The following is a 24,972-nucleotide window of genomic DNA, read 5'->3' on the forward strand; positions in this document are numbered from 1 at the left end:
GGAGGTGAGGAGGAAGTTCTTCCCCATGAGAGTGGTGAAGCCCTGGAATGGGTTGTCCAGGGAGGTGGTTGAGGCCCTGTCCCTGGAGGTGTTTAAGCCCAGGCTGGATGAGGCTCTGGCCAGGCTGATCTAATGTGGGGTGTCCCTGCCCATGGCAGGTGGGTTGGAACTAGATGATCCTTGTGGTCCCTTCCAACCCTGACTGATACTATGATAATTCCCCAACAGTGATCACTGTATTGCTGTGCCATAGCTTTAGGCTTTCCAGGGCTGTTTGATGCCTGCAGAATTCAAGTCTGGGACCTGGACCTTGCTGGAAATAGTTTTGTGCATGTCCTGGGGAGCAGTCTCTGGCCTAAATTACTCCTTGTCACAAGTAATCTGTGCAGAGAGGCAGAAGGAGAAGGGAAACAGAACAGAGGCATGAGGAAGACATTTGGCATAGCCAAGGTACCTGCAAAGTCTTCCTTGTGCCTCTTGAATTTTGGCAGCTAGCTTTCACACTGCTGACTTCCAATGAATGAAAACACTCAAGAGAATTACAAGCTGCCTGGTACAGATTATGTTGCTGTTAGTCCTGATGATAATAACTACCTTAATGTAACTTCTTGCTGAAAGTAAAACATGTATTTGTTGTCAACTGTGGTAAATTTGTTTTCAGTACAAAGCCCTTTTTTGTTGCAGATATGTTATATTGCAATGTCAGAGCCATGAAATGCTCTTAAGAACACAAAAGAGAGACTGAAGGCCAGAGTTAATACAGCCTGGCCTTGGAATCTAGAAATGAAAGCTTTTTTTCCCCCCCTCTTTATCTTTGTTTACTGTGAAAATGAAGGGGTTTCTAAGAATTCGGATAAAGGATGGTGTTACATGCTGGGGTCTATAATTTTAGAACTCTTGCTGTTGTTTTTTTGTAGAGTCCCAGCATGCACAGTTGTGGTGCAACTTCTCTGACTGCTTGTCAGTCTTGTCCCCTTGTAGAAAGGGTTTTATGCATGTAGCCATTAGATATGACGATTTTGCTGCTGACTTCACACAGGAGAGACAAAAGCCAGAATGAGGAGCCTGCTTTTCACAGAATTATCTTGGCTTTGAAGTGCACTGTTAAGGGAACTTGTAAGTTAGTGAGGTTGGGGAGAGGGAATGGGACAGACACACCAAGCCCTCCAGGGGAGACTTCAGAGGCTGCTAGAGCTCGTGGCGAGCTTAGGGCTGTACCGAAAAGTTCAGCAGTCATTAAGTTGATTCTTTTAGCCTTTAAATTGAGACTTGAACAAAATGTTTTGAAGTCTGTTACCCATCATTGCAAACTGTTGTAAGTTCATTGTTTGTTCCTATATTTGTTTCTGCAGTTGTGTGTATAAGTGTGTATGCCAGCAGCATTCGGAACAGATGTATAGTGACCTAATAAAAAAGATAACTAACCACTTAGAGAGAGTCTCAAAGGAGCTGCAGGTAAGAAGCTGCACAATCTAATTCTGTCTTTCCTGGGATCTGCTTTTATACCAGAGCAGCATGTATTTGGCCCACAGAGGGGATTGCCATTGAGACTGGTTTATGTTAGCTTACTAAATTGTGGGCTGATTCATGGAATCATAGCATTGTTAGGGGTGGAAGGGACCTCAAGGATCATCCAGTTCCAACCCCCCTGCCATGGGCAGGGACACCTCACACTACAGCAGATTGCTCATAGCCACATTCAGCCTGGCTGCAAAAACCTCCAGGGATGAGGCTTCTACCACATCTTTGGCCAATCTGTTCCAGTGTCTCACTACCCTCATGGGGAAGAACTTCTCCCTAACAGCCAATCTGAAGCTACCCATTTCTGTTTTTTTCCCATTCTCCCCAGTCCTATCACTCCCTGACACCCTAGAAAGTCCCTCCCCAGCTTTCTTGTAGCCCCCTTCAGATACTGGAAGGCCACAAGAAGGTCTCCTCAGAGCCTTCTCCTCTCCAGACTGAACAACCCCAACTCGTTCAGTCTGTCCTTATAGGAGAGCAACTCCAGCCCTCTGCTTATCCTTGTGGCCCTTCTCTGGACACCTTCCAGCACCTCCAGATCCTTCCTGTAATAGAGGCTCCAGAACTGGACACAGTACTCCAGGTGGGGTCTAAGTGGCTGTCAGACAGAATGCCAACTACTGGACCCAATTGCATGGCACTGACTAGCCTTAGAGATCCCAACCCTGTGAGGAGCAGTGGCTAAATTTGAGTATGTGACGTAGCATCAAAGACTAGAGTGGGAAATCTGCAGTAGAATCTGGGCCGTAAATGCTTCAGTCAAACATGATCTAAGCTCATGACTGATGTCTGTCATTGCTGTCTTAATCTGTATACAATGTTCATGGTCCTTGTGCATCACAAGCTGTACCACAAGGAAGAACTCAGTTCAATCTTGTGAAGTGTGAATCAGGGCTTGCTGCCTATGAACGCTTTGTGTGACAGCTGATGCTGCATTTTTCTGGCCTATCCCTAGATGTCAGTGGTTTACAGCAGTCCCAGTCCAGTTTGTATATCTCTCTCCTCTGCATCTCATTTGTGCATCCATGTTTGTTGTCATATGTGTTCCTTGTTGAAAGTTTCTTTCAGGCTTGAATCTCCCAGGCATGTTCTTGAAGTTGTCACTGCTGTAGCAGCAGCAGTAGCATTGTTTTTATTACTCTGTAGCTTTTGCCACTTCTGCAACTGATGCTCGAGTTCTGTACTGACTTGCAGTGCATCAGGTGGAGACACCAGACACAAACCCTGAACTACAGCAGTGCTTCTAATCATTGATAACTAACTTTTTCAGACATAAACAGTTTTTCTGCTTTTAACTCCCATCAGGTACTTTTGGGTAGGTGTGAGTTTCCATAAAATATATAGCACTGTTATCACTCTGTCCTCCTTGCTGTGCTCCTTTTTCCTGTTGTTGCTTTCCTTAGGAAGAAAAAGAACCACCTTGCATTTAATGGGCTTTGGGGCACTCTTTGACTATAAAATATCTAGGCTGTCATAGAATTGTTAGGGTTGGAAGGGACCTCAAGAATTATCCAGTTCCAACCCCCCTGCCATGGGCAGGGACACCTCACACTACAGCAGGTTGCTCACAGCCACATCCAGCCTGGCTGCAAAAACCTCCAGGGCTGAGGCTTCCACCACCTCCCTGGGCAGCCTGTGCCAGTCTCTCACCACCCTCCTGGGGAAGAACTTCTTCCTAACATCCAATCTGAAGCTACCCAGTTCTAGTTTTGCTCCATTCCCCCCAGTCCTATCACTCCCTGACACCCTCAAAAGTTCCTCCCCAGCTTTCTTGTAGCCCCCTTCAGATACTGGAAGGCTACAATGAGGTCACCTCGGAGCCTTCTCTTCTCCAGACTGAACAGCCCCAACTCCCTCAGTCTGTCAGTCTGTTGCTTTCCTTATAATGAAAAATAACCACCTTGTATTTAACTACCTAGGCTGTCTTGAGCTAGGTTCTTTTGCTGCTTTTCTTTTTTTTTTGTTTTACCATTTCTCTATTCCTCCTTCTTTTGTGAGAATTGGTTAGAGTAGCTGGCCAGGGTATTGAAAATAAAACCTCCTCTGGGTGCTGCTAAGCTGGCGCAGCCTGGACGTTTTTCTTCTGCTCCTGAGAACTACGAATCATTGCAGCTGGACAGGTTTGGCCAGTTCTTCTGATACATCCCATGGTGGCTTACTGCATTGCTGTGCTTTGAATTTGGGAATACCCCCCAATTATTTACTCTGTGGTAGCCTTTGATTCTTTCCTCTAAAGTTTCCAAAGCGAGGCAGCTGCTTTTCGAGCTCGCTTCAGCACACGTGTGCATTTAACGCTTCTGTCTGGAAGCAAGGCTGGCTTCTGAACAGTAGCTTTTGAGAGAATAATCAAGGCAGCTATTTCATATAATCCTTGTCTTGCAAAAGCTTCTTTACCTAGGCTGGGCACACCCTGTGGCAGGTGGCAAGAGCTTTGTAACACAGCATGATACCATCTTTGAGTGTGTTGCATGAGCTTTGTCTGACACGAGCATGACTTTGGTTTTTGGACGGTGCAGCCATTTTCTTGAGCTGCTTAAAGTGAAGCTCATGTGCCCCAGAAAACTGTCCTTCAGAAGAAGCTGTTCCAACTGTGACTTGTAAAATTTACTCCTGGAAATGACTTTATTGCAGTAGATTTGATTAGCCTTATGCTTATTTGATCTTAATACGTTTTGGTGACAGCCACCCAAGTTTTCTGTTGCAAACATGGGGCTAGAGCTTTACCCTAGCAACAACAGCAAATTCCTTTGCAACTGTTAGTCACTTGGAAGCTTCTTGTTCACACAGGCAAATAAAAAACCACCCCCATGTATGTACAGATCCTTTTAAGGCACTGTATGTGCTTTGCTTTCTCTGACAAACTCATTCCACCTGCCAGCGATACTGATCTAATGCACAGTTCTGTTTAATTGGCAAAGTGTGACTTAGATGCCAGATAGTTTTGTTTTGTGGGTGTTTGGTTTTGTTTTTACATGCAGACATGCAAATGTAGCCCAATATAAGCAAGGATGTTGCTTTCTGTGAGGAAAAAGCAGATGATCATGAAGAATGAAATGGCAGGCAAATGCAATGTCCTATTCTGGACAAGCCAAGAAACTTCTTTGCGTAGAAGTGCAACAGTTTAATGGTGAGAGGATTGCAGAATACCTGCATGTATCTAGCAAGCCAGGGCAAGCTGTTCTCTACAAGAACCACTCAGCAGCATCAAAAGCAATAAAACTGTCAGGTACCAAATAGCAGAAGTGGGAGCATCCCAGAGGATGGGTCAGATTTCACTGCTATAGGCTGGGCAGGGACTGGCTGGAGAGCAGTCCTGAAGAAAAGGACCTGGGGGTGCTGGTGGATGAGAAGCTCAACAGGAGCCAGCAGTCTGCACTTGCAGCCCAGAAAGCCAATCACATCCTGGGCTGCAGCAAGAGATGCATAGCCAGCAGGGTGAGGGAGGTGATTCTCCCCCTCTACTCCGCTCTGGTGAGACCCCACCTGGAGCACTGTGTCCAGTTCTGAAGCCCCTGGCACAGGAAGGATCTGGAAGTGCTGGAAGGTGTCCAGAGAAGGGCCATGAGGATGAACAGTGGGCTGGAGCTGCTCTCTGGACAGACTGAGGGAGTTCAGTCTGGAGAAGAGAAGGCTCTGAGGAGACCTTCTTGTGGCCTTCCAGTATCTGAAGGGGGCTACACGAAAGCTGGGGAGGGACTTTTGAGGGTGTCAGGGAGTGATTGGACTGGGGGCAATGGAACAAAAGTAGGAGTGGGTAGATTCAGATTGGATGTGAGGAAGAAGTTCTTCCCCCTGAGGGTGGTGAGACACTGAAACAGGTTGCCCAGGGAGGTGGTGGAAGCCTCCTCCCTGGAGGTTTTGAAGGCCAGGCTGGATGTGGCTTTGAGCTATCTGCTATAGTGTGAGATGTCCCTGTCCATGGCAGGGGGGTTGGAACTGGCTGATCCTTGAGGTCCCTTCCAAGCCTAACAATTCCATGATTCTATGATTTACCCCTGCATGGCCCTAGCCTGATTAGAGTTATGTTTGGTTTTTTTCTGTGTGACATTCACTGCAGAAACGTCTTCTGATTTTTACAACCCCTTGTCCCTGTGCTTAGCCCTTAGCTTGCCTGGCCAGCTGGCTTCAGCTGAAGTCTGCAGCAGGGTGGTGCTTGGGTGTCCCAGGCACCTGTGGTTTGCCCCCATGGTCACACAGGGGCATACCCATGCTCCCTGGTCAACCTCTGTGTGATTTTTCATCTTCCAGCCTGCAAGACTCCTTGTATGGTGTTGGTGTTTGTTGCCACATGCCCTGCCTGAAGGTCAGCTTCACAGATGTATGGTTTTTTTCCCCCTCTGAAGCTAGTGAATTGCAGTGGTGGCAAAGGCATCATGAACGTGTGGCTGGGTCAGTGTTTGTGTTCTCTGCACGTTAGATGTTGGGTGAAAAGCAGTGAATGTTGCCTGCTGAGTAGTGGTACGCTTAGATGACTTTAATTGCTTGTTATCAGACCATTAGCAATTTGCTTTGGGGCCTCCTGTATCCCCAGACATTTCTACCTCACTCCTGACTCTGTGTGTAAGTAAATGTTTGTCTCTTAAGGCTATTTGAGTTATGGAGAGACTGAATGAAAGACTGCCTGCCTTTCTTGCCACTGATGTCTGCCCAGTTTCTCTGCATTAGTAAGGTGAAGCTTTGCCAGGTAGAGCTTCTGGTAGTTGGGAATTCAATTTCCCTACTTATGCAGTTGAGCAGAATTTTGGCTTTTCTTTTTGGTGCTTAAAAAGCCCTAAGCTAAAACCAACAACTAACAAACCAAACCCAAACAACACCCTCCCAGACAAACCCAACAAACCTAAACCACAACTGAGCTCTTGAGGTCCTCTTCCTGTCCTCTTGAGGTCTGTAAAGCCTGCAGAGTACAAATGATGTTTCCAAGGTGCTTTATTTGGAAACAGTCCATTGGTAATGGCCATGGCCTATTATGTTGTGGCTGAAAATAATGACAGCTGGTTTGGTGGCTAAGTGCTGAGTCACTCAGATGTGTGAGAGAGAGTGGATGCACAGTGCATCCACAGCCATATGCTTTCAAATGAAGTAGCTCTCTTTTCAGAGTGAGTACAACTACATTTGCATTGGGCACTGGTGTTTTTTTCTGCCTTCCCCTACTCTTATGCACTCTGATCAAGCAATTGAAAACCAAGTGCTCTGCCTCTTATGCATCCCTGCAGCACAAGGCTCTGGAAACTCATTGAAGCATTGCCAATCAAAATGCACTGGGTCATTGAGCTGGCCCTTGACAAAAAGGCAGTGGAGTGTTTTAGTCTTACTTAGAATAGTCTCACTAATTGATTTAGGAAATGACTGAGGGCTGAAAAGTAGATCTTAGTGATGTTGCATCCTCTTTAGAGTAAAGAGGAGGGGGAAAAAAAAGGGTCTGGTTAGGTTTGTTGCTTTGGTTTTCTTTTTGGTCTTGAGCAGAAGCACTTGAATTCAGTAGTTTCAGTATCACTAAGGTTGGAAGAGACCTCAAAGATCATCGACTCCAACCTGTCACCACAGACCTCATGACTAGAATAAAGCTTTATTTATTTAGAATAAACCAAACCAGGTTGGAAGAGACCTTCAAGATCATCGTGTCCAACCCATCAACCAATCCAACCCACCTAAACAACTAACCCATGGCACCAAGCACCCCATCAAGTCTCCTCCTGAACACCTCCAATGATGGTGACTCCACCACCTCCTTGGGCAGCCCATTCCAATGGGCAATCACTCTTTCTGTATAGAACTTCTTCCTAACATCCAACCTAAACCTCCCCTGGCGCAGCCTGAGACTGCATCCTCTTGTTCTGATACTGGCTGCCTGGGAGAAGAGACCAACCCCCACCTGTCTACAACCTCCCTTCAGGTAGTTGTAGAGAGTGACAAGGTCACCCCTGAGCCTCCTCTTCTCCAGGCTAAGCAATCCCAGCTCCCTCAGCCTCTCCTCACAGGGCTTGTGTTCCAAGAGTAGGGAAGATGGAGACTAGAGTAGGGAGGACACTACTGCCCACTGCAGGCTTGAACTCATGACCTAATTCTCTTGTTTGTTTGAAGTTCAATGAGAATGACTCTTTCTCTGAGTAAATAAACACTGTCTTGCTTGTGTTGTTTCTACTTTAACTGCAGCAGAAGTGGTAGAGCTTAAACCACTGCAATTTCTTCTTTCAATTTCCTCTGTCTCAAAGGCATTGGATTAAATTTGGAACCCACAGCTGACAGCATCCTTTTGGCTTTTGAATGCTCTAGAGGGCTTGGGGTTTTTCCCCTCTGTCTTGAGGTGTGCATGAATGTATGTTTATTTTCTTAACTATGATCATTACATATATATTTTTACAATGGACATGACTGAAGTGAGCAGGTAATTAGCATTGGTAGGTAATTAGCATGGCTGCTGCATGGCCCCCACAACCTGCAGATTTAGAATAGAATAAACCAGGTTGGAAGAGATCTTCAAGATCATGTCCAACCTATCATCCACCACCACCTAATCAACTAAACCATGCAACCAACCACCCTGTCAAGTCTCCTCCTGAACACCTCCAGTGATGGTGACTCCACCACCTCCTTGGGCAGCCCATTCCAATGGGCAATCACTCTGTGTAAAACCTCTTCCTAACATCCAGCCTAAACCTCCCCCGATGCAGCCTGAGACTGTGTCCTCTTGTTCTGGCACTGCTTGCCTGGGAAAACACAGAGGGCTTTTGTTTTTCCTGCTTCTTACTAATCCTTACAACTCCTTGGTCTTCTGTCTTGTCAGCCCTCAAACCAGTCAGTAGAGTATGAAAATCTTCTCACCTGTTGTTTCTTTGCAAGAATGTGCTTTGGAGAAGCCATTCTGCTCTTTTAAGGACTGCCAGGACTCTGGGAACTGAGTGCCTTGCATTGCATCACTGTTGGTTGCCATCTGTTCTTAATGTCAGCACCATACTGTGGAGAACCTGCTTCTTCCTTGCCTTTTCCTTTCTTCTTTTCTGTCTCATGTTTAGCTTGCCTTTGTGTCCTGTGATTATACAGGATTTGGCCATCCAGCAGTGAGGAGCTTGTTGCTTCCTGCCCCAGCTCTTACTGAAATATTAATCTGATTAATACAGATGCCTTACTCCAAACTTCAGACTAGGTTCTGAACTTCCTTATTTGCCTTTTGGAATCAGTTGTGTAACTTCAGTAATTCTCCTGATGACAGGAGTAAAAGCATGAAGCTTAAGTGGGCTTGTCAGGCTTACCTTGCAAGCTTGGCATGTGGACAGGTTTAAAAATGCGTCCAATTCATGCTTTGAGAGCCTGGTGAAAATGAACTGTGTACAGGGTACAGAGAGGTGTACACAGTACCACCTCATAGAAGTTCTTGATATTTGTATTTTAAGGTAATTTCAGCCTAAATAGTTGTGTTGGTTTTTTTCTAGGTATGTTTTGCTTTCCTTCTGAGGTACACTGAGCACATCAGCTCTATATAGTGCAATGCTGTCATTGAACAGTTGTGCCAGTCTGAAGGGAGGTTGTAGCCAGGTGGGGGTTGGTCTCTTCTCCCAAGCAAGCAGCACCAGAACAAGAGGACACAGTCTCAAGCTGTGCCAGGGAAGGTTTAGGCTGGATGTTAGGAAGAAATTGTTCCCAGCAAGAGAGATTGGCCATTGGAATGGGCTGCCCAGGGAGGTGGTGGAGTCACCATCACTGGAGGTGTTGAAGAAGAGACTGGATGACGCACTTGTTGCCATGATTTAGTTGATTAGATGGTGCTGGGTGATAGGTTGGACTTGATCACACAGGTCTCTTCTAATCTGGTTAGTTCTATTCTAATCTGTGAAGTAGAACTTCTGGCAACATTATCTGTGCCTGGGTTTTGTGTACATTTAGTAAATCAAATTAACTGAAGTGATGATTAGACTTTAATGTGCATATGTAAGGCCAGGTTACGTGCTCCATCCACGTGAAGAAGCCCCTTCTTATTACACTGTTGTGGGCAGTGTCTGACTTGCTAACCAGGTCATCTCTTGTAGCATGGAAAGAACTCTCAGAGTAGAATGGAATTAACCAGGTTGGAAAAGACCTTTGAGATCATAGAGTCCAACCTATCACCCAACACCATCTAATCAACTAAACCATGGCACCAAGTGCCCCATCCAGGCTCTTCCTAAACACCTCCAGTGGTGGTGACTCCACTACCTCCCAGGGCAGCACATTCCAATGGCCAATCTCCCTTTCTGGGAAGAATTTCTTCCTAACCTCCAGGCTAAACCTCCCCTGGCACAGCTTGAGACTGTGTCCTCTTGTTCTGGTGCTGGTTGCCTGGGAGAAGAGACCAGCCCCCACCTGGCTACAACCTCCCTTCAGGTGGTTATAGAGAGCAGTAAGGTCTCCCCTGAGCCTCCTCTTCTCCAGGCTAAGCAACCCCATCTCCCTCAGCCTCTCCTCATAGGCCTTGTGCTCCAAACCCCTCCCCAGCTTTGTTGCCTTTCTCTGGACACCTTCCAGCAACTCAACATCTTGCCTAAACTGCGGGGCCCAGCTAACTTGAAGTTAGTTGATTCCCTGGGACAATTTCCATATAGAAAATAAATCTGCTTCCTCTATGTTCTATCAGCAAGATCATAAATAGAGGTGGGAAATGGAATCTGGGAACTTGCATGTCTTAACTCCTTTCATGTTAATTCACCAGTTGAGTTCATTTGGGTCAGCTGTGTGATTGTTACTACTGACAGTCTGCTGTAAACAGAGGAGACTCAGACTAGCCATTCTTCTGGTCCAGAGTGTTTTAAAGGGGAAAAAAAACCCTGCCAAACACCCAGTGCCACAGGTATTTATCCATCAGTTTTGCGAAGGTAACATTGCTTAATTGTGTGTGAAAGAAGCTTTTAGTGGTGTGAATCACACGGAGTCGGATGAATGATCAGTATTAGAGTAAACCTTTATTTAGAATAAACCAGATCAGGTTGGAAGAGACCTTCAAGATCATTGCATCCAACCCCTCAACCAATCCAACCCTCCTAAACAACTAACCCATGGCACCAAGCACCCCATCAAGTCTCCTCCTGAACACCTCCACTGATGGTGACTCCACCACCTCCCCAGGCAGCCCATTCCAATGGGCAATCACTCTCTCTGTATAGAACTTCTTCCTAACATCCAACCTGAACCTCCCCTGGCACAGCCTGAGACTGTGTCCTCTTGTTCTGGTGCTGGCTGCCTGGGAGAAGAGACCAACCTCTGCCTGTCTACAACCTCCCTTCAGGTAGTTGTAGAGAGCAATAAGGTCACTCCTGAGTCTCCTCTTCTCCAAGCTATGCAACCCCAGTTCCCTCAGTCTTTCCTCACAGGGCTGTGTTCCAAACCCCTCACCAACTTTGTTGCCCTTCTCTGGACTTGTTCCAGCAAGTCAACATCCTTCTTAAACTGAGGGGCCCAGAACTGGACACAGGACTCAAGGTGTGGCCTAACCAGTGCAGTGTACAGGGGCAGAATGACCTCCCTGCTCCTGCTGGCCACACTGTTCCTGATGCAGGCCAGGATGCCATTGGCCCTCTTGGCTGCCTGGGCACACTGCAGGCTCATGTTCAGCCTACCATTGACCAGTACCCCCAGGTCCCTCTCTGCCTGGCTGCTCTCCAGCCACTCTGACCCCAGCCTGTAGCACTGCCTGGGGTTGTTGTGGCCAATGTGCAGAACCTGGCACTTGGATGTGTTCAATCTCCTGCCCTTGGACTCTGCCCATCTGTCCAGCCTGTCGAGGTCTCTCTGCAGAGCCTCTCTACCGAGAGAACTATTAGAACTCAGCTGGCAGGAACCCTTCCTGTTAGAAAAGTGTATCTCCATGTGTGGGTGTCATCAAGCTGGCTTCACAGTTGTAGTAGGCTTAGGGGGTCACCATATTGCCAAAACTTCCATTAAAAATTACATTGTTCTGGGCAAGCTAACCTGAGAAGAGCATCCAGAACCAGCACCAGAAGAAGAGGACACAGTCTCAAGCTGCACCAGGGGAAGTTTAGGCTTGAGGTGAGGAGAAGGTTCTTCCCAGACAGAGATTGGCCATTGGGATGTGCTGCCCAGGGAGGTGGTGGAGTCACCATCCCTGGAGGTGTTCAAAAAAGGCTTGGATGTGGCACTTGGAGCCATGGTTTAGCTAGTCATGAGGTGCTGGGTGACGGGTTGGACTTGATGATCTCTGAGGTCTTTTCCAACCTTATGGATTCTATGATCCTTGCCTGCAGCTTCTTTCACAGGGCTGGATGCCTGCAGTCATTTCCTTGCCACACCACACTGGATGCTGCAGACCCTGCTATAATTACAGACAGATAAATGCAGCACAGATGAGTATGTATTCACTAGATGGAAGAGGTTCTGAGGATTCCTTACTCTGAAACAGTGTGGTGATGGTTGTTGGATGCAGACAATGCTGTTTTGTTTCCCAGCCATGTAGAATGGAGATGGAAGCATGACTGCATCTGCTGCCCTGCTTTAAGGCAATTCTATAAGAGTGTCACAAAGCTGTACAGCTTTGAATGGCTTTTGAGAGCAAACAGAAGCGGAAAGTCTTTGAGTGAATTGCACTTTGGCTTGGTGTCTGTCTTTCGTCAAATGTTTTAATAGCACCCTTGTTAAGTGAGGCAGACCTGAGCATCATGTAAATTGTCTGCAAGGCAAAGTAAACAAATCACTTTTTTCTGCCTTTTGAAGGATCTGAATCTTTTAAGCCAGTTGTTGTTCTCTTACACAAATAGTAGGTTAGTTGGTGTAGTCAGAGCTGTTCTCCCTTTTCACTTGGCAGGTGTGGGAGGGATGCTGCAGCATGTGTGCTGGCATTTTGGCAGTGAGCATATTCCCAGGGGAAATGGAACTGCCCCTTTAACATGGGAATGGAAGCATTACCAAAGGTATTGCTGGTTGTGCCAGGCAACTGTTCAGAAACAGATGAACTTTGTGTTCCTCAGGCAAAGGACTCTTGTTTACAGAATACAGAATTAACCAGGCTGGAAAAGACCTTTGAGGTCCTTGAGTCAACCCATCACCCAACACCATCTAATCAACTAAACCCTGGCACCAAGTGCCTCATCCAGGCTCTTCTTAAACTCTTCCAGTAATGGTGACTCCACCACTTCCCTGGGCAGCACATTCCAATGGCCAATCTCTCTGGGAAGAACTTCTTCCTAACATCCAGCCTAAACCTTCCCTGGTGCAGCTTGAGACTGTGTCCTCTTGTTCTGGTGCTGGTTGTCTGGGAGAAGAGACCAACCCCCACGTGCCTACAACCTCCCTTCAGGTAGTTGTAGAGAGGAGTATGTCCTCCCCTGAGCCTCCTCTTCTCCAGGCTAAGCAACCCCAGCTCCCTCAGCCTCTCCTCACAGGCTGTGCTGCAGACTCCTCCCCAGCTTTGTTGTCCTTCTCTGGACACATCAGTGTTGCTTTCTTGTGAGCCGTTTCTGAGTTGTCTTGAGCCAGCAGCATGCCTTCAGGTTTCTTTTGTGTGTTCAGTTAAGGATATCCAAACTAGTTTCCAAACTTACAATAAAAGAAACCCCAAAGCCACATCTCTTTCATGCATGCAGTTTCTTGCCCACAAGTTCATTGAAATGCCTGGGTACTAGCTTTCAAATAAATAAGGGAAGGGTAATTTAGTGTACTGGGTCTCTGATGGCTTGTCTTGCTTGAAGCTATCTGTCTTGCACATCATTCTCTCTCAAATGTGTTTCCTTGTTACTGCTTGTTTCTCTTGGTGCTGAGATGTCCACTGTGGTGTGGAAGGAGATTAAATGATATCTTTAGCATCAGCTTTTAATAGCAGCCATAGTACTTTATGCGAAGAAGTAGTTGGCTCAAAACCTAGCTGAAGATGTAATGCAAATTCAGCTGCATTGCAATTTGAGCGACCTGGCTGCAGGTTCAGTGCTGCTGTGACCAGGCAAGCTGTGTAGTTGCTACTGGAAAGCTGTTCTTAACTTTGGGTGGAAGATGAGAGAAAATGTAGGACAGGATTTACTCTGTCTCCCAAAAGCAAGCTGAATTGACAGTTGTGTAGGAATCAGGTTGGGAGAGTGAAGGAGTACAGGATCCTCTTCTCTCCTGGAAAACCTTAGGCTAGCAGTACAGTTTTCTTTGAACAGCTTCTGTGATGCATCCCTCAGGTAAGACAGGAGGGGATTTAGGGACTTAGTATTTTCTTTCAATATTTACTTGTAAGAAGGAAGTGTCATGCTTAATTCCACTCCTTGCCCCATAGTTAAAACAGCTGAATGTCTGTGTTATCTTTCCTGGATTAGGAGTGAGAGTGAGCACTGTCAGCCTGAGCAGTTTCTTTTTATTCCAATGACAGCTTTAGCTGAATAAATACAGATTTGTTTATGAAATGCAAGTTCTACTCCACTGCTACCCATTAAATAGAAATGTCTTAGCCACCTCTCTGTACTCATGGATTTGGTGCCAAGCACTGCCTTTTTAGTTTACAGAATTGATGTGATTTATACCCAGCTAGTCCCACTGGGCTTACTGTCTTGTTAATGTGATTCTAGAGGTGTGAAGGAAGTTCCAGTGCTCAAACAAGTAATCAATTTCAGTCTAGGAGTGTTGTGCAGCCGTATAGTGATGCCTTAATGAACAGAAAACAGACTTTTCTGTCTGCCTGACCCAGATTACAATAATTTATAGGTTAGCTGTGAAAATGCTGTTACTGGCTTCTTGGCTTGGGGTGGTGTTTTCTGTTAGTTTACAAGTCAAGCAATAATTGGGGGGAGTTTTCTTTGGAGCCAAGCAGACTCAGGTAGTATGTGCTTTCCTCATAGTGGAGCCAAGCAGACTCAGGTAGTATGTGCTTTCCTCATAGTGCCTTTGTTGAGGTCAGATGTGAAGCACATCAGGAGGATGGAACTGAAAGGATGTTGAGCTGCTGAAGTGGGTCCACGAAGGTGGTCAGAGAGCTGGAACACCTTCCTTATGGGAACAGCATGAGAGAGTTGAGGCTTTTCAGCCTGGAGGTGACTCCTGGGAGCCTTCCAGTACCTGAAGGAGGCCTACAAGAAAGCTGGGAAGGGATTTTCTATAAGGACATGGAGTGATAGGATGAGAAGGAATGGATAGAAGCGTGAGGAGGGTAGATTTAGACTGGGTATTAGGAAGAAATTCTTCACAGTGAGGATGGTGAGACCGGAACAGGAGGTTGTGGACACCTCCTTCCTTGGAGGTGTTCAAGGCCAGGTTGGATGAAGCCTTGAGCAACTTGGTGTAGTGCAAGGTGTCCCTTGCCCATGGCAGGGGGGTTGGAACTAGATGACCTTTAAGGTCCTTTTCTTAAAGGCCCGGCCTGAAATTGTCACACAACCCTAACCATGCTCTGATCTCATGCTGATAAAGCAGTTAACACCATGATTTTGCATCCCAGAGGTCAAGACTAGGCCTGATACTTGCCTGACACAGTGAGTGCTCCCTTTGAAGCTGTCAGGACTCTTAGAGCAGTTGTTTTGCACTTGATTGCAGGGCAGTGGTGATCAGCTGGTGTCGTTCCTTCCATTAAAAGACTCTTGAGGGTGTTCTCAGGAGGCAACTGGGTGTGCAGTTGTTTCCTCTTAAAACCTCTCTCCTAGTATGACTTAAGCTTTGTGAGGTGAGCCAGCAGAGTTTTCATCTTCAGTGGAGGAAAAGGGTATCAATCCTTGATGTCCCCTGTAAAAAGGGTGGCAGACTGGCTGTATACCAGTGCTTAGACTCTGTTCATGGCATTCAATCTCGCACTGTCCAAACAACTCCTCTCTGTTAAGGGTTTTTTCCTGATTTGTTTGGGGTTTTTTCATAATGCAAAGTGTAAGCTGTGGGTGAGAGGAGGGGTGCCCTGTGTCAGGCTGTGCTCTCCTTTTGTCTGACGTGTTCTTTGAAGCAGAATTGCCATCTTTTTAATCTTAGAGGCTGTACACTGAGTCTTTACAAATGGGAGGCTATAACCATATTTAAAGCTGAGGTTAAAAAAAAAAAAAGAGTGAAGCAGGAGCAGATCCCAGTTAGAAATGCAGATTTCATTGCATGTTATTTGCAACAAATTATGTATGTAACTGTATATGAAAGGGACTCCTTGGCATTCATAGCCACTTTCATATGCTGTTGGCATTTTGAACCAGAATGCGTTTGGCCACCCTGGAGAACTGCATCTTTAATGAGATTAAAAGCTTGGGATCAAAATGAGGAATAACCAAATATAACCTTTGGCAACAGCATGGGGAGTCACACTTCTTTATTCCTTTGCCAGCTTTGCTTTCCTTTCTGAAACCTCTGCTCTGTATTGGGGTGGTTTTTTTTGCTGTGAAAATTGCCCATGTGTCCATTGAGAATATTAAGGGGGGAGGCAGAAGATGATGGTTTAAAGCAAAAGAGCCCACTTTTGCTCTAGCAACTATTCTGAATAGGTTAGAAAAAGTCAGCATGGAGTCTGTTCTCTTCGGGCACCTGGTGAATGCCCTGGTTGAAAAATGTGCTTGGTCAAGATAAGAGCTTCAAGTTCTGATAAAGTGGTGGAGGTGCTGATAGCCTTGAGGGTTTCTTATGCCACAGATGCTTTGGCTTTAGAAAAATCTTTGGGCTTGTGTTTTTGCAAGGTCCCAGTCACTGCTGCATTCTCCATTCTCTTCTCTCTTGCTGCTGTGGGAGAGGAAAGTTATGGAAGGGAAGAAAAGTTTTGCTTCAGTAGCAAGCAACACTTTGTCCTTAGGTGTATGTGGCTAGGTGTAGGTGTGTGACCACTAGAAACTCAGGCAGCTACCCACCCTCCTCTGGAGAGACCACAGGAGGAAACACAGGAGAAGTTGGGCTGGACACAGAGCCCTGTATGAGTGGATTAGGGTGGAGAGGGGAATAGTGGAGGAACATGTCATGCCAGCTCCACTTCCATCCCTGGGAGTGTAACTGCACTCCTGAATGCTCTAATGCAGCACCCCTGCACCCCTCTAAATAAATAAAAGAGCCTGGATGAGGCACTTGGTGCCCTGGCTGAGTTGATTAGATGGTGTTGGGTGATGGGTTGGACTGGATGGTCTCAAAGGTCTTTTCCAACCTGGTTAGTTCTGTATTCTGATATATAAAAGAAATGGTGGTTGGTTCTCCCCTTTTTCTCCCCTCCTGTCTCCCTTTACAATTTAACTTAGCTTACAGTGGTACAGGTCCTTTTAGCTTCCTTGTTTCCTCCTTTGGGAAAGATGGTGTACACAGACAGCAGTGATGTCACTGTGGGCTCTGAGCCTGTCATGAAATGGCCATGTTCAGGTTTTCTGTAGCAGATGTTTGCCTGGGGCTGCAGGGTGACACTGCACGTTGGAATGCTGCAGTAGGTTTTTGTGGGCCTGGTCTGGAGTGCAGGACACCCTGCCTGAAGACATTGCTTCACAGTCCCTCCAACTCCCCACCCCGAATGTTCTGCTTTACCTTAGGTGACCCAGCAAAAAGATTAAGGTTTTTTCTGTGAAGGACAAAGCTCCCTGGAGCTGGAGGGTCATAGAATCAGTAAGATTGGAAAAGACCTCAGAGATCATCAAGTCCAACCTATCACCCAACACCTCATGACAACTAAACCATGGCTCCAAGTGCCACATCCAATCCCCTCTTGAACACCTCCAGGGATGGTGACTCCACATCTCCCTGGGCAGCACATTCCAATGGCCAACAGCTCTTTGTGAAGAACTTTCTCCTCACCTCAAGCCTGAACTTCTCCTGGTGCAGCTTGAGACTGTGCCCTCTTGTTCTGGTGCTACCAAGGTGTCAGGATGTGGCGCTTGCCAGCTGGGACGCAAAGCAAACAACTTCCTGCCACCCTGCTGTCCTGGAGTAAAAGCCTACAGAAGCACACAGCACTTACTGAAGTTTGGTGGTGGATTCTAGGCATGACAGATAGCTCTTTCAGAGCAAAGGTCTGGTCTCTTGAGCTTCTGTTTGCACATACTAAAAGCTAGTTTGTTACAGGCACGCTGCCTTGACTTTTGCTGGTCACTGACCTGTAGTCCTAGGCACAAAGCAGTTTCTCAAGGCAACTCTTTTTGCTGGAGGGAGTTAGAGCAGAAACTCTGGAATGATGTGGGGCTTTTGCTTTGTGTGGATTCAGTGTACCAAATGCTTTGTAGTTTCCTGAGCTTGCTGTGAAAGCATAGCCCATGCTGTTCCAGATCTTTCTCTTGTGCCAATTCCAACCTGACTTTTACGGTTTCTTGCAGGCCAGCCCTCCAGATCTCTATATTGAAAGATTTAACGTAGCTCTTGGACAGTATATGGGAGCATTGCAGAGCATTGTGCCTCTTTTCATATATATGGTAAGTTTTAGCAAACTCTTTTCAAATCAAGTATATCCATACAGGAGATGCTGACAAGGAGAAAAGGGGAGGGGGGAAAGGGGGGGGAAAAAAAAAAGACATTCAGCTATGACTTCTAACTTGTAGAACTTAAAATTGATGCCTGGTTTTGCTGCTTGCATTACAACACTGATCAAAGTCATGTGGGGAGGGGAAAGGGAATCTGTGCTGTTAAACACAGAGTTCTGCCCTTGATATTTTGTTCCTGGGAGTGGGGGGGGAATGGTTTGAGTGGTGGTGTTGGTTTTCTTTTCTCTTTTTGATTGTGGTGGGCTGAAGTTTCCCCCCAACCCCCCAGCATTAACCTAAACCCACCACATGGACTCTAAAAAAGCCTTCCCAAATAGTTGGGAGCTTATTTATATCTCTCTGAACAGAGATAGTCTATTGGCTCTGCCTTTGTTTATTTACTTTGACTTGGTAGTTTGAGCAGGCTGCAAAGATGATTGTTTCTTGCTCTTTCAATGGCACAGATTTGGACCAGGCAGAAGATGGTCCCTTGGAAATGTCTGTGCCTTTTGATAAAGCAATTTGGAGCACTGAGTAGGTGAAGACAAACTGTCCTTAGCACTGTCAGGCATATTTGCAGAGGTACAGAAACCACTGGCTATAAGTGTGGTGCTGGTTTTGTAATTTCTGATGATTTCCACACCTCTGAAGAAGTTTACCATTTGCACTGTTCCTGTCAAAGTGCCAAGGCTTCCAATGTTTTGGTAGTGTAGTTTTTGGGGGTTTTATGATAATGAATAACTTAAGCTTGAAATTTGCTGTTCTCGCAGAAACTGGCCTTGGCATAGTTCACAAAGAATGATTAAAAAGTTTATTGGGAAAGAAACTTGTTGGGCTTTTTACAGGGGGGAAAAAAATACTTGATTTAGATTTAAACAAGTCTCAAATCCTTTAAAATTATTTTCACTGGTAGCTTCCCACAGTTTAAGAGATCCTCCAAACAGATACTACTTTCCAGTTTCCATGAACACATCTGTGCCATTCTTTCCAGCTTCAGGAGGGAGGTTGGACTAAATTCCTGTAGAGCTTCCCTTCTATCACAGTATCGCTAAGGTTGGAAGAGACCTCAAAGATCATCAAGTGCAACCTGTCACCACAGGCCTCATGACTAGACCATGGCACCAAGTGCCACGTCCAATCTCCTCTTGAACACCCCCAGGGATGGTGACTCCACCTCCCTGGGCAGCACATTCCAATGACGAATGACTCTCTTGGTGAAGAACTTTCTCCTCACCTTGAGCCTAAACCTCCCCTGGCACAGCTTGAGACTGTGTCCTCTTGTTCTGGTGCTGGTTGCCTAGGAGAAGAGACCAACCCCTTCCTGGCTACAACCACCTTTCAGGTAGTTGTAGAGGGCAATGAGGTCACCCCTGAGCCTCCTCTTCTCCAGGCTAAACAATCCCAGCTCCCTCAGCCTCTCCTCACAGGGCTGTGCTCAAGGCCTCTCCCCAGCCTTGTTGCCCTTCTCTGGACACCTTCAAGTCTCTCAATGTCCTCCTTAAACTGAGTGGCCCAGAACTGGACACAGTACTCAAGGTGTGGCCTAACCAGAGCAGAGTACAGGGGCACAATGACTTCCCTGCTCCTGCTGGCCACACTGTTCCTAATGCAGGCCAGGATGCCATTGGCCTTCTTGGCCACCTGGGCACACTGCTGGCTCATGTTTAGGCAGCTGTCAATCAGCACCCCCAGGTCCCTCTCTGTTTGGCAGCTCTGACCCCAGCCTGTAGCTCTGCATGGGGTTGTTGTGGCCAAAGTGCAGCACCTGGCACTTGGACTTGTTGAATGCCATCCCACTGGACTCTGCCCATCTGTCCAGTCGGTCAAGGTCCCTCTGCAGAGCCTTTCCACCCTCTAACTGACCAACATCTGCTCCTAACTTGGTGTCATCTGCAAACTTGCTGATGACTGACTCAACCCTCTCATCTAGATCATCAATGAAGATGTTAAAGAGGATGGGGCCCAGCGCTGATCCCTGGGGGATGCCACTGGTGCCTGGCTGCCAGCTGGATGTGGCACCATTCACCACCACTCTCTGGGCTCAGCCTCCAGCCAGTTCCTAACCCAGCACAGAGTGTTGCAGTCCAAGCCACAAGCTGACAGCTTAGCCAAGCAGTTTGCTGTGGGGGACAGTGTCAAAGGCCTTGCTGAAGTCCAGGCAGACCACATCCACAGGCCTGCCCACGTCCACCAGACAGGTCACCTGATCCTAGAAGGAGATCAGGTTGCTCAGGCAGGACCTGCCCTTCCTAAATCCATGCTGGCTGGACCTGAGCCCTTGGCCATCCTTCAGGTGCGCAGTTATTGCCCCCAGGATAATCTGCTCCATCACTTTCCCTGGCACTGAGGTCAGGCTGCCAGGCCTGGAGTTTCCAGGTTCCTCCATCCGACCCTTCTTGTGGATGGGGACCACATTGGCCAGTTTCAGTCATCTGGGACCTCACCTTTGAGCCAGGACTGGAGGAAAATGATGGAGAGCAGCTTGGCCAGCTCATCTGCCAGCTCTCTCAGCACCCTAGGATGGATCCCATCTGGCCCCATAGACTTGTGAGTGTCCAAGTGGCTCAGCAGGTCCCGGACTAATTCCTCATGGATTACCGGGGCACTACACTGCTCCCCGACCCCATCGCCCAGCTCAGGAGGCCACTCCTCCTGAACTCCTGCCTTGCTGTTAAACATTGAGGCAAAGAAGGTGTTCAGGACCTCAGCCTTATTCTGTGCCAGACCAGGTCACTTGCTACAGTTTTTTGGCATCCTGTTAGCTTACAGACTGCTTGTGTTGTAAGTGGAATTTGCCTTTGAACTGGGTGTCTGCTAATCTGTTCTTTCATGTAGTTTAATACAGAATCAAATCCAGTTGCACCCTCTTCACTTGTAAGCAAAGGGCTGCCCTCCTAGTGTTCATTTCTGTATTTCTCTCCTAGTTGTTGTGAAATGCTGGGAAAGAACTAGAAAAAGACTTTTCTTTACCCTTCTCTTGTGTTCAGACATTTTATAAAGCAGCCACTTTTTTTTCCTCTCTGTGTGCTGAACTTGGTTATTGCAGGCAGGTGTTTAAGCAATCTCATCATTTAATAGCCATGTACAAATGGAGGTAAGCTGTTTGGGTGTGCACTGCTGTTGATGGCTCAGTTACAGCACACAGGTCTGGAGGTGCTGGAGCGTGTCCAGAGTAGGGCCACAAGGAGGGCTGGAGCACCTCTCCTATGAGGACAGACTGAAGGAGTTGGGGCTGTTCAGTCTGCAGAAGAGAAGGCTCCGAGGTGACCTAATTGTGGCCTTCCAGTATCTGAAGGGGGCCTACAGGAAGGCTGGGGAAGGACTTCTCAGGATGTCAGGTAGTGATAGGACTAGGGGGAATGGAATGAAGCTGGAGGTGGGGAGATTCAGGCTAGATGTGAGGAAGAGGTTCTTCACCATGAGAGTGGTGAAACCCTGGAATGTGTTGTCAAGGGAGGTGGTTGAGGCCCCATCCCTGGAGGTGTTTAAGCCCAGGCTGGCTGAGGCTCTGTCCAGCCTGATCTAGTGTGGGGTGTCCCTGCCCATGGCAGGGGGGTTTGGAACTAGATGATCCTTGTGGTCCCTTCCAACCCTGAATGAAACTATGAAACTATGAAACCTATCCTGAAGAATTAAGACTGCAGTAACTGACATGGCAAAAAAAAATGTTCTTGAGATACATAAAACCAAAGTGGCCTTACAATTCTAAGCTTTGTCCTCTTGAGCAGGTATAATTGAATCATAGAATCACCCAGGTTGGACAAGACCTCAGGGATCATCAAGCCCAACCTATTACCTAATATTTTCCTTTGTACACAGCTGTAATGAAGAGTGCTCTGGATCCCACCAATTCTTCTTAGAGTTGGAGTCTAGCTCTTATTTGAACTTAGTTAATGATTAATGAACAACAAAAAGACCTGCAGAAATAACTAGTTCTATGGGTGGGTGGGTGGTGGTGTTTGTTTTTACTGTGTTTTCTTCTTTTGATTGTTTGGGGTTGGGTTTTTTTTTGGCAGGGTTTGGGTTTTTGTGTGTGTCTGTCTGTTTTGGGGTTTTGTTGTTTGTTTTGGTTCTTTCTGAGAACAAAGAAAAGTGAAAGTACTCCTTAATTCTGGCTGGGAACAGAGTAGCTGGAGAGCAGCCAGGCAGAAAGGGACCTGTGGGTTACTGGTTGACAGTAGGCTGAACAGGAGCCATCAGTGTGCCCAGGTGTCCAAGAAGGCCAATGGCATCCTGGCCTGCATCAGGAAAAGTGAGGCCAGCAGGAGCAGGGAGGTCATTCTGCCCTATACACAACACTGGTTAGGCCACACTGTGTCCAGTTCTGGGCTCTTCAATTGAAGAAGGACATTGAGATATTAGAATGTATCCAGAGAAGGGCAATGAGGCTGGGGACAAGTCTGGAGCACAGCCCTGTGAGGAGAGGCTGAGGGAGCTGGGGTTGCTTAGCCTGGAGAAGAGGAGACTCAGGGGAGACCTTATTGCTCTCTACAACTACCTGAAGGGAGGTTGTAGCCAGGTGGGGGTTGGTCTCTTCTCCCAGGCAACCAGCAGCAGAACAAGAGGACACAGTCTCAAGCTGTGTCAGGGGAAGTTTAGGCTGGAGGTGAGGAGAAAGTTCTTCCCAGAAAGAGAGATTGGCCCTTAGAATGTGCTGCCCAGGGAGGTGGTGGAGTCACTGTCCCTGGAGGCGTTCAAGAAATGATTGGGCATGGCACTTGGAGCCATGGTTTAGTTGTCAGGTGTTAAGTAATAGGTTGGCCTTGACAATCTCTGAGGTCTTTTCCAACCTGGTTGATTATGTGATTCTAAAGCAGCAGCTTCCCCTGCCTGACTGCCTAGTGATTTGTACAGGCAGTAAACTGCTCCTGCAAAAGACTTTCTGATCTAAGTGCCTTAATTCAAGTTAGGCCTGAGAGTTAGTGGCTTCTGTGTTAGTTCCCCTTGCTGCCAAACACAGTGCTGATTAGGCTCAGCTCTCTGGCTGGTTTTGAAGGCTAATGCCATGTGAAGTCTCCTACTTTTCCTCTGCAATAATTTATTCATCAGTGCTGTGCATGCTGTGGAAAATACCTCCAGAGAAGTCAGGATGAGAAATGTGTTTTCCCTCTTAGTTTTGTTCTGTATGCATTTGGAAGTCCTTTTACATAGAGCCACTCCTGTAATTTGACATTGTAGCATCTAACCAAGTTTTCTCTTGTACAGCAGAAGCAGTTTCCTTTGTTTAAAGATGAAAATGCAATTAAAAGAAAACAATTACAAGAGGTGAAGCCCAAATTATTCCACAGTACAATTTAGAGCTCTGCAGTTACTGCAGTAGATGCTTCCAGTGTATTTTTAAGTGAGTTGTTCAATTCTGCCTTTTTTATCAGAGATAGCAAAGCTTTCCTGCTTTGCTAGTAATGTGATTGCTTTAATTGGGAGTCTTCAAAGCTTTAAGTTGCACTGATGACCTTTGTTCTGGTGTTGCTGCTTAGGAAGACTTCTGATGTTTAAATACCTTTGAAGCCAAGGAAAACCCAGAGAGTTTTTATACAACTTGAATGTGGATTTTCCCTTCAGTTGCCAGAAGAGGTTTAGTCTTGTGTATCTTGATGTCAACAGCGGCACTTTTCTTCCTTCTCCTGGTGTATATCAAACAGAACAAGAGAACACAGTTTCAAGCTGTGCCACGGGAAGTTTAGGTTGGAGGTGAGGAGAAAGTTCTTCCCAGAAAGAGGAATTGGCCATTGGAATGGGCTGCCCAGAGAGGTGGTGGAGTCACCGTCCCTGGAAGTGTTCAAGAGGGGACTGGATGTGGCACTTGGAGCCATGGTTTAGTTAGTCAGGTGGTGTTGGGTGACAGGGTGGATTTGATGACCTCTGAGGTCTCTTCCAACCTTATTGATTCTATGAATATTCTTATGTGCAAGTGGAGGGAATGTATTGTCCTAACCTTCTTGGATGTACTGGCTAAGGTGTGTTCCAAAGCATCTCTTGGGTGATGGTTGAGAGGGCTGACTGCAATTGTGAGGAGGCTTCTCTTTGTCCTTCATTTGCTAGGAGCACTGCTGCTTTTCTTTTTCATGTGGTGTTGGATTTTTTTTTCAGCCTTTTCAAGAAAGCAAGGAGACCCAAAGCACTTTTGTCCCTCCAAAACTGTGGGTTTAAGCTCCCTCAGAAGTCCCAGGGTAAATTAAACTGGAAGGCAGCTTAGCACACAGTGCTTTATCTCTAAGAATTCTTCTTTGTGAATAATGGCTTGCTGTGTAAATCTAAATGAGGTTCTCCTGGGTGCTTGCAGGTTGTACACACCACAGCATGCTGCACACAGGGATAAAAATTAAGCATTTAGATGATATGCTTTTATTTTCCTTTAATAGATTCTCTAGTGTTGATTATACTTACGAAGTTTTCAGCTATATCTCTATCTTGTGGCATGATATGAGTGTAACATTTGTGAGCACTGTTATTTATAGAGGCAATCCTAAACTCTGTTCTTCATGGGTGGTAATACTGCATTTGGTTTATCAGCTAGAGGGCATTTTGTCTGTGCTTGTGTACACAAATACATACATATGAGTATATACATGGGGATGAGATGATAAATACTCTTACAGACTAGTTTTTCTCTTTCAAGTATTTCATACAATCACAGGATCAATAAGGTTGGAAAACACCTCAGAGATCATCATGTCCAAGCTATCACCCAACACCTCCTGACAACTAAACCATGGCTCCAAGTGCCACATTCAAGCCTTTTTTTAACACCGCCGGGGATGGTGACTCCACCACCTCCCTGGGCAGCACATTCCAGTGGCAAATTACTCTCTCTGAAGAACTTTCTCCCCACCTTGAGCCTAAACTTTCCCTGGCACAGCTTGAGACTGTGTCCTCTTGTTCTGGCGCTGGTTGCCTGGGAGAAGCAGACCAACCCCCACCTGGCTACAACCTCCCTTCAGGGAGTTGGAGAGAGCAAGAAGGTCTCCCCTGAGTCTCCTCTTCTCCAGGCTAAGCAATCCCAGCTCCCTCAGCCTCTCCTTACAGGGCTGTGCTCCAGACCCCTCCCCAGCCTCACTGCCCTTCTCTGGATGTGTTCAAATCTCTCAATGTCCTTCTTAAACTG

The 24,972-nt window shown here is 46.7% G+C and overlaps 1 protein-coding gene across 2 annotated transcripts in view; it reads left to right on the plus strand.

Annotated features, from left to right (window-relative positions):
* The window catches only part of CACUL1 (CDK2 associated cullin domain 1), a 75,238-nt gene that overhangs the window by 11,827 nt on the left and 38,439 nt on the right, over nucleotides 1-24,972 (plus strand). The window contains exons 3-4 of one of the 2 annotated variants that reach the window (XM_068166126.1): nucleotides 1,353-1,455; nucleotides 17,724-17,819. In XM_068166126.1, coding sequence (XP_068022227.1) covers nucleotides 1,353-1,455; nucleotides 17,724-17,819 — 199 coding nt within the window. The remainder of the gene's footprint in view (nucleotides 1-1,352; nucleotides 1,456-17,723; nucleotides 17,820-24,972) is intronic. The other variant, XM_068166127.1, reaches the window with a different exon arrangement.

The sequence above is a fragment of the Melanerpes formicivorus genome, unplaced genomic scaffold, assembly GCF_026170545.1.
Source record: "Melanerpes formicivorus ecotype bairdi unplaced genomic scaffold, bMelFor1.0.p_v2 SCAF_97, whole genome shotgun sequence".
NCBI lineage: Eukaryota > Metazoa > Chordata > Aves > Piciformes > Picidae > Melanerpes > Melanerpes formicivorus.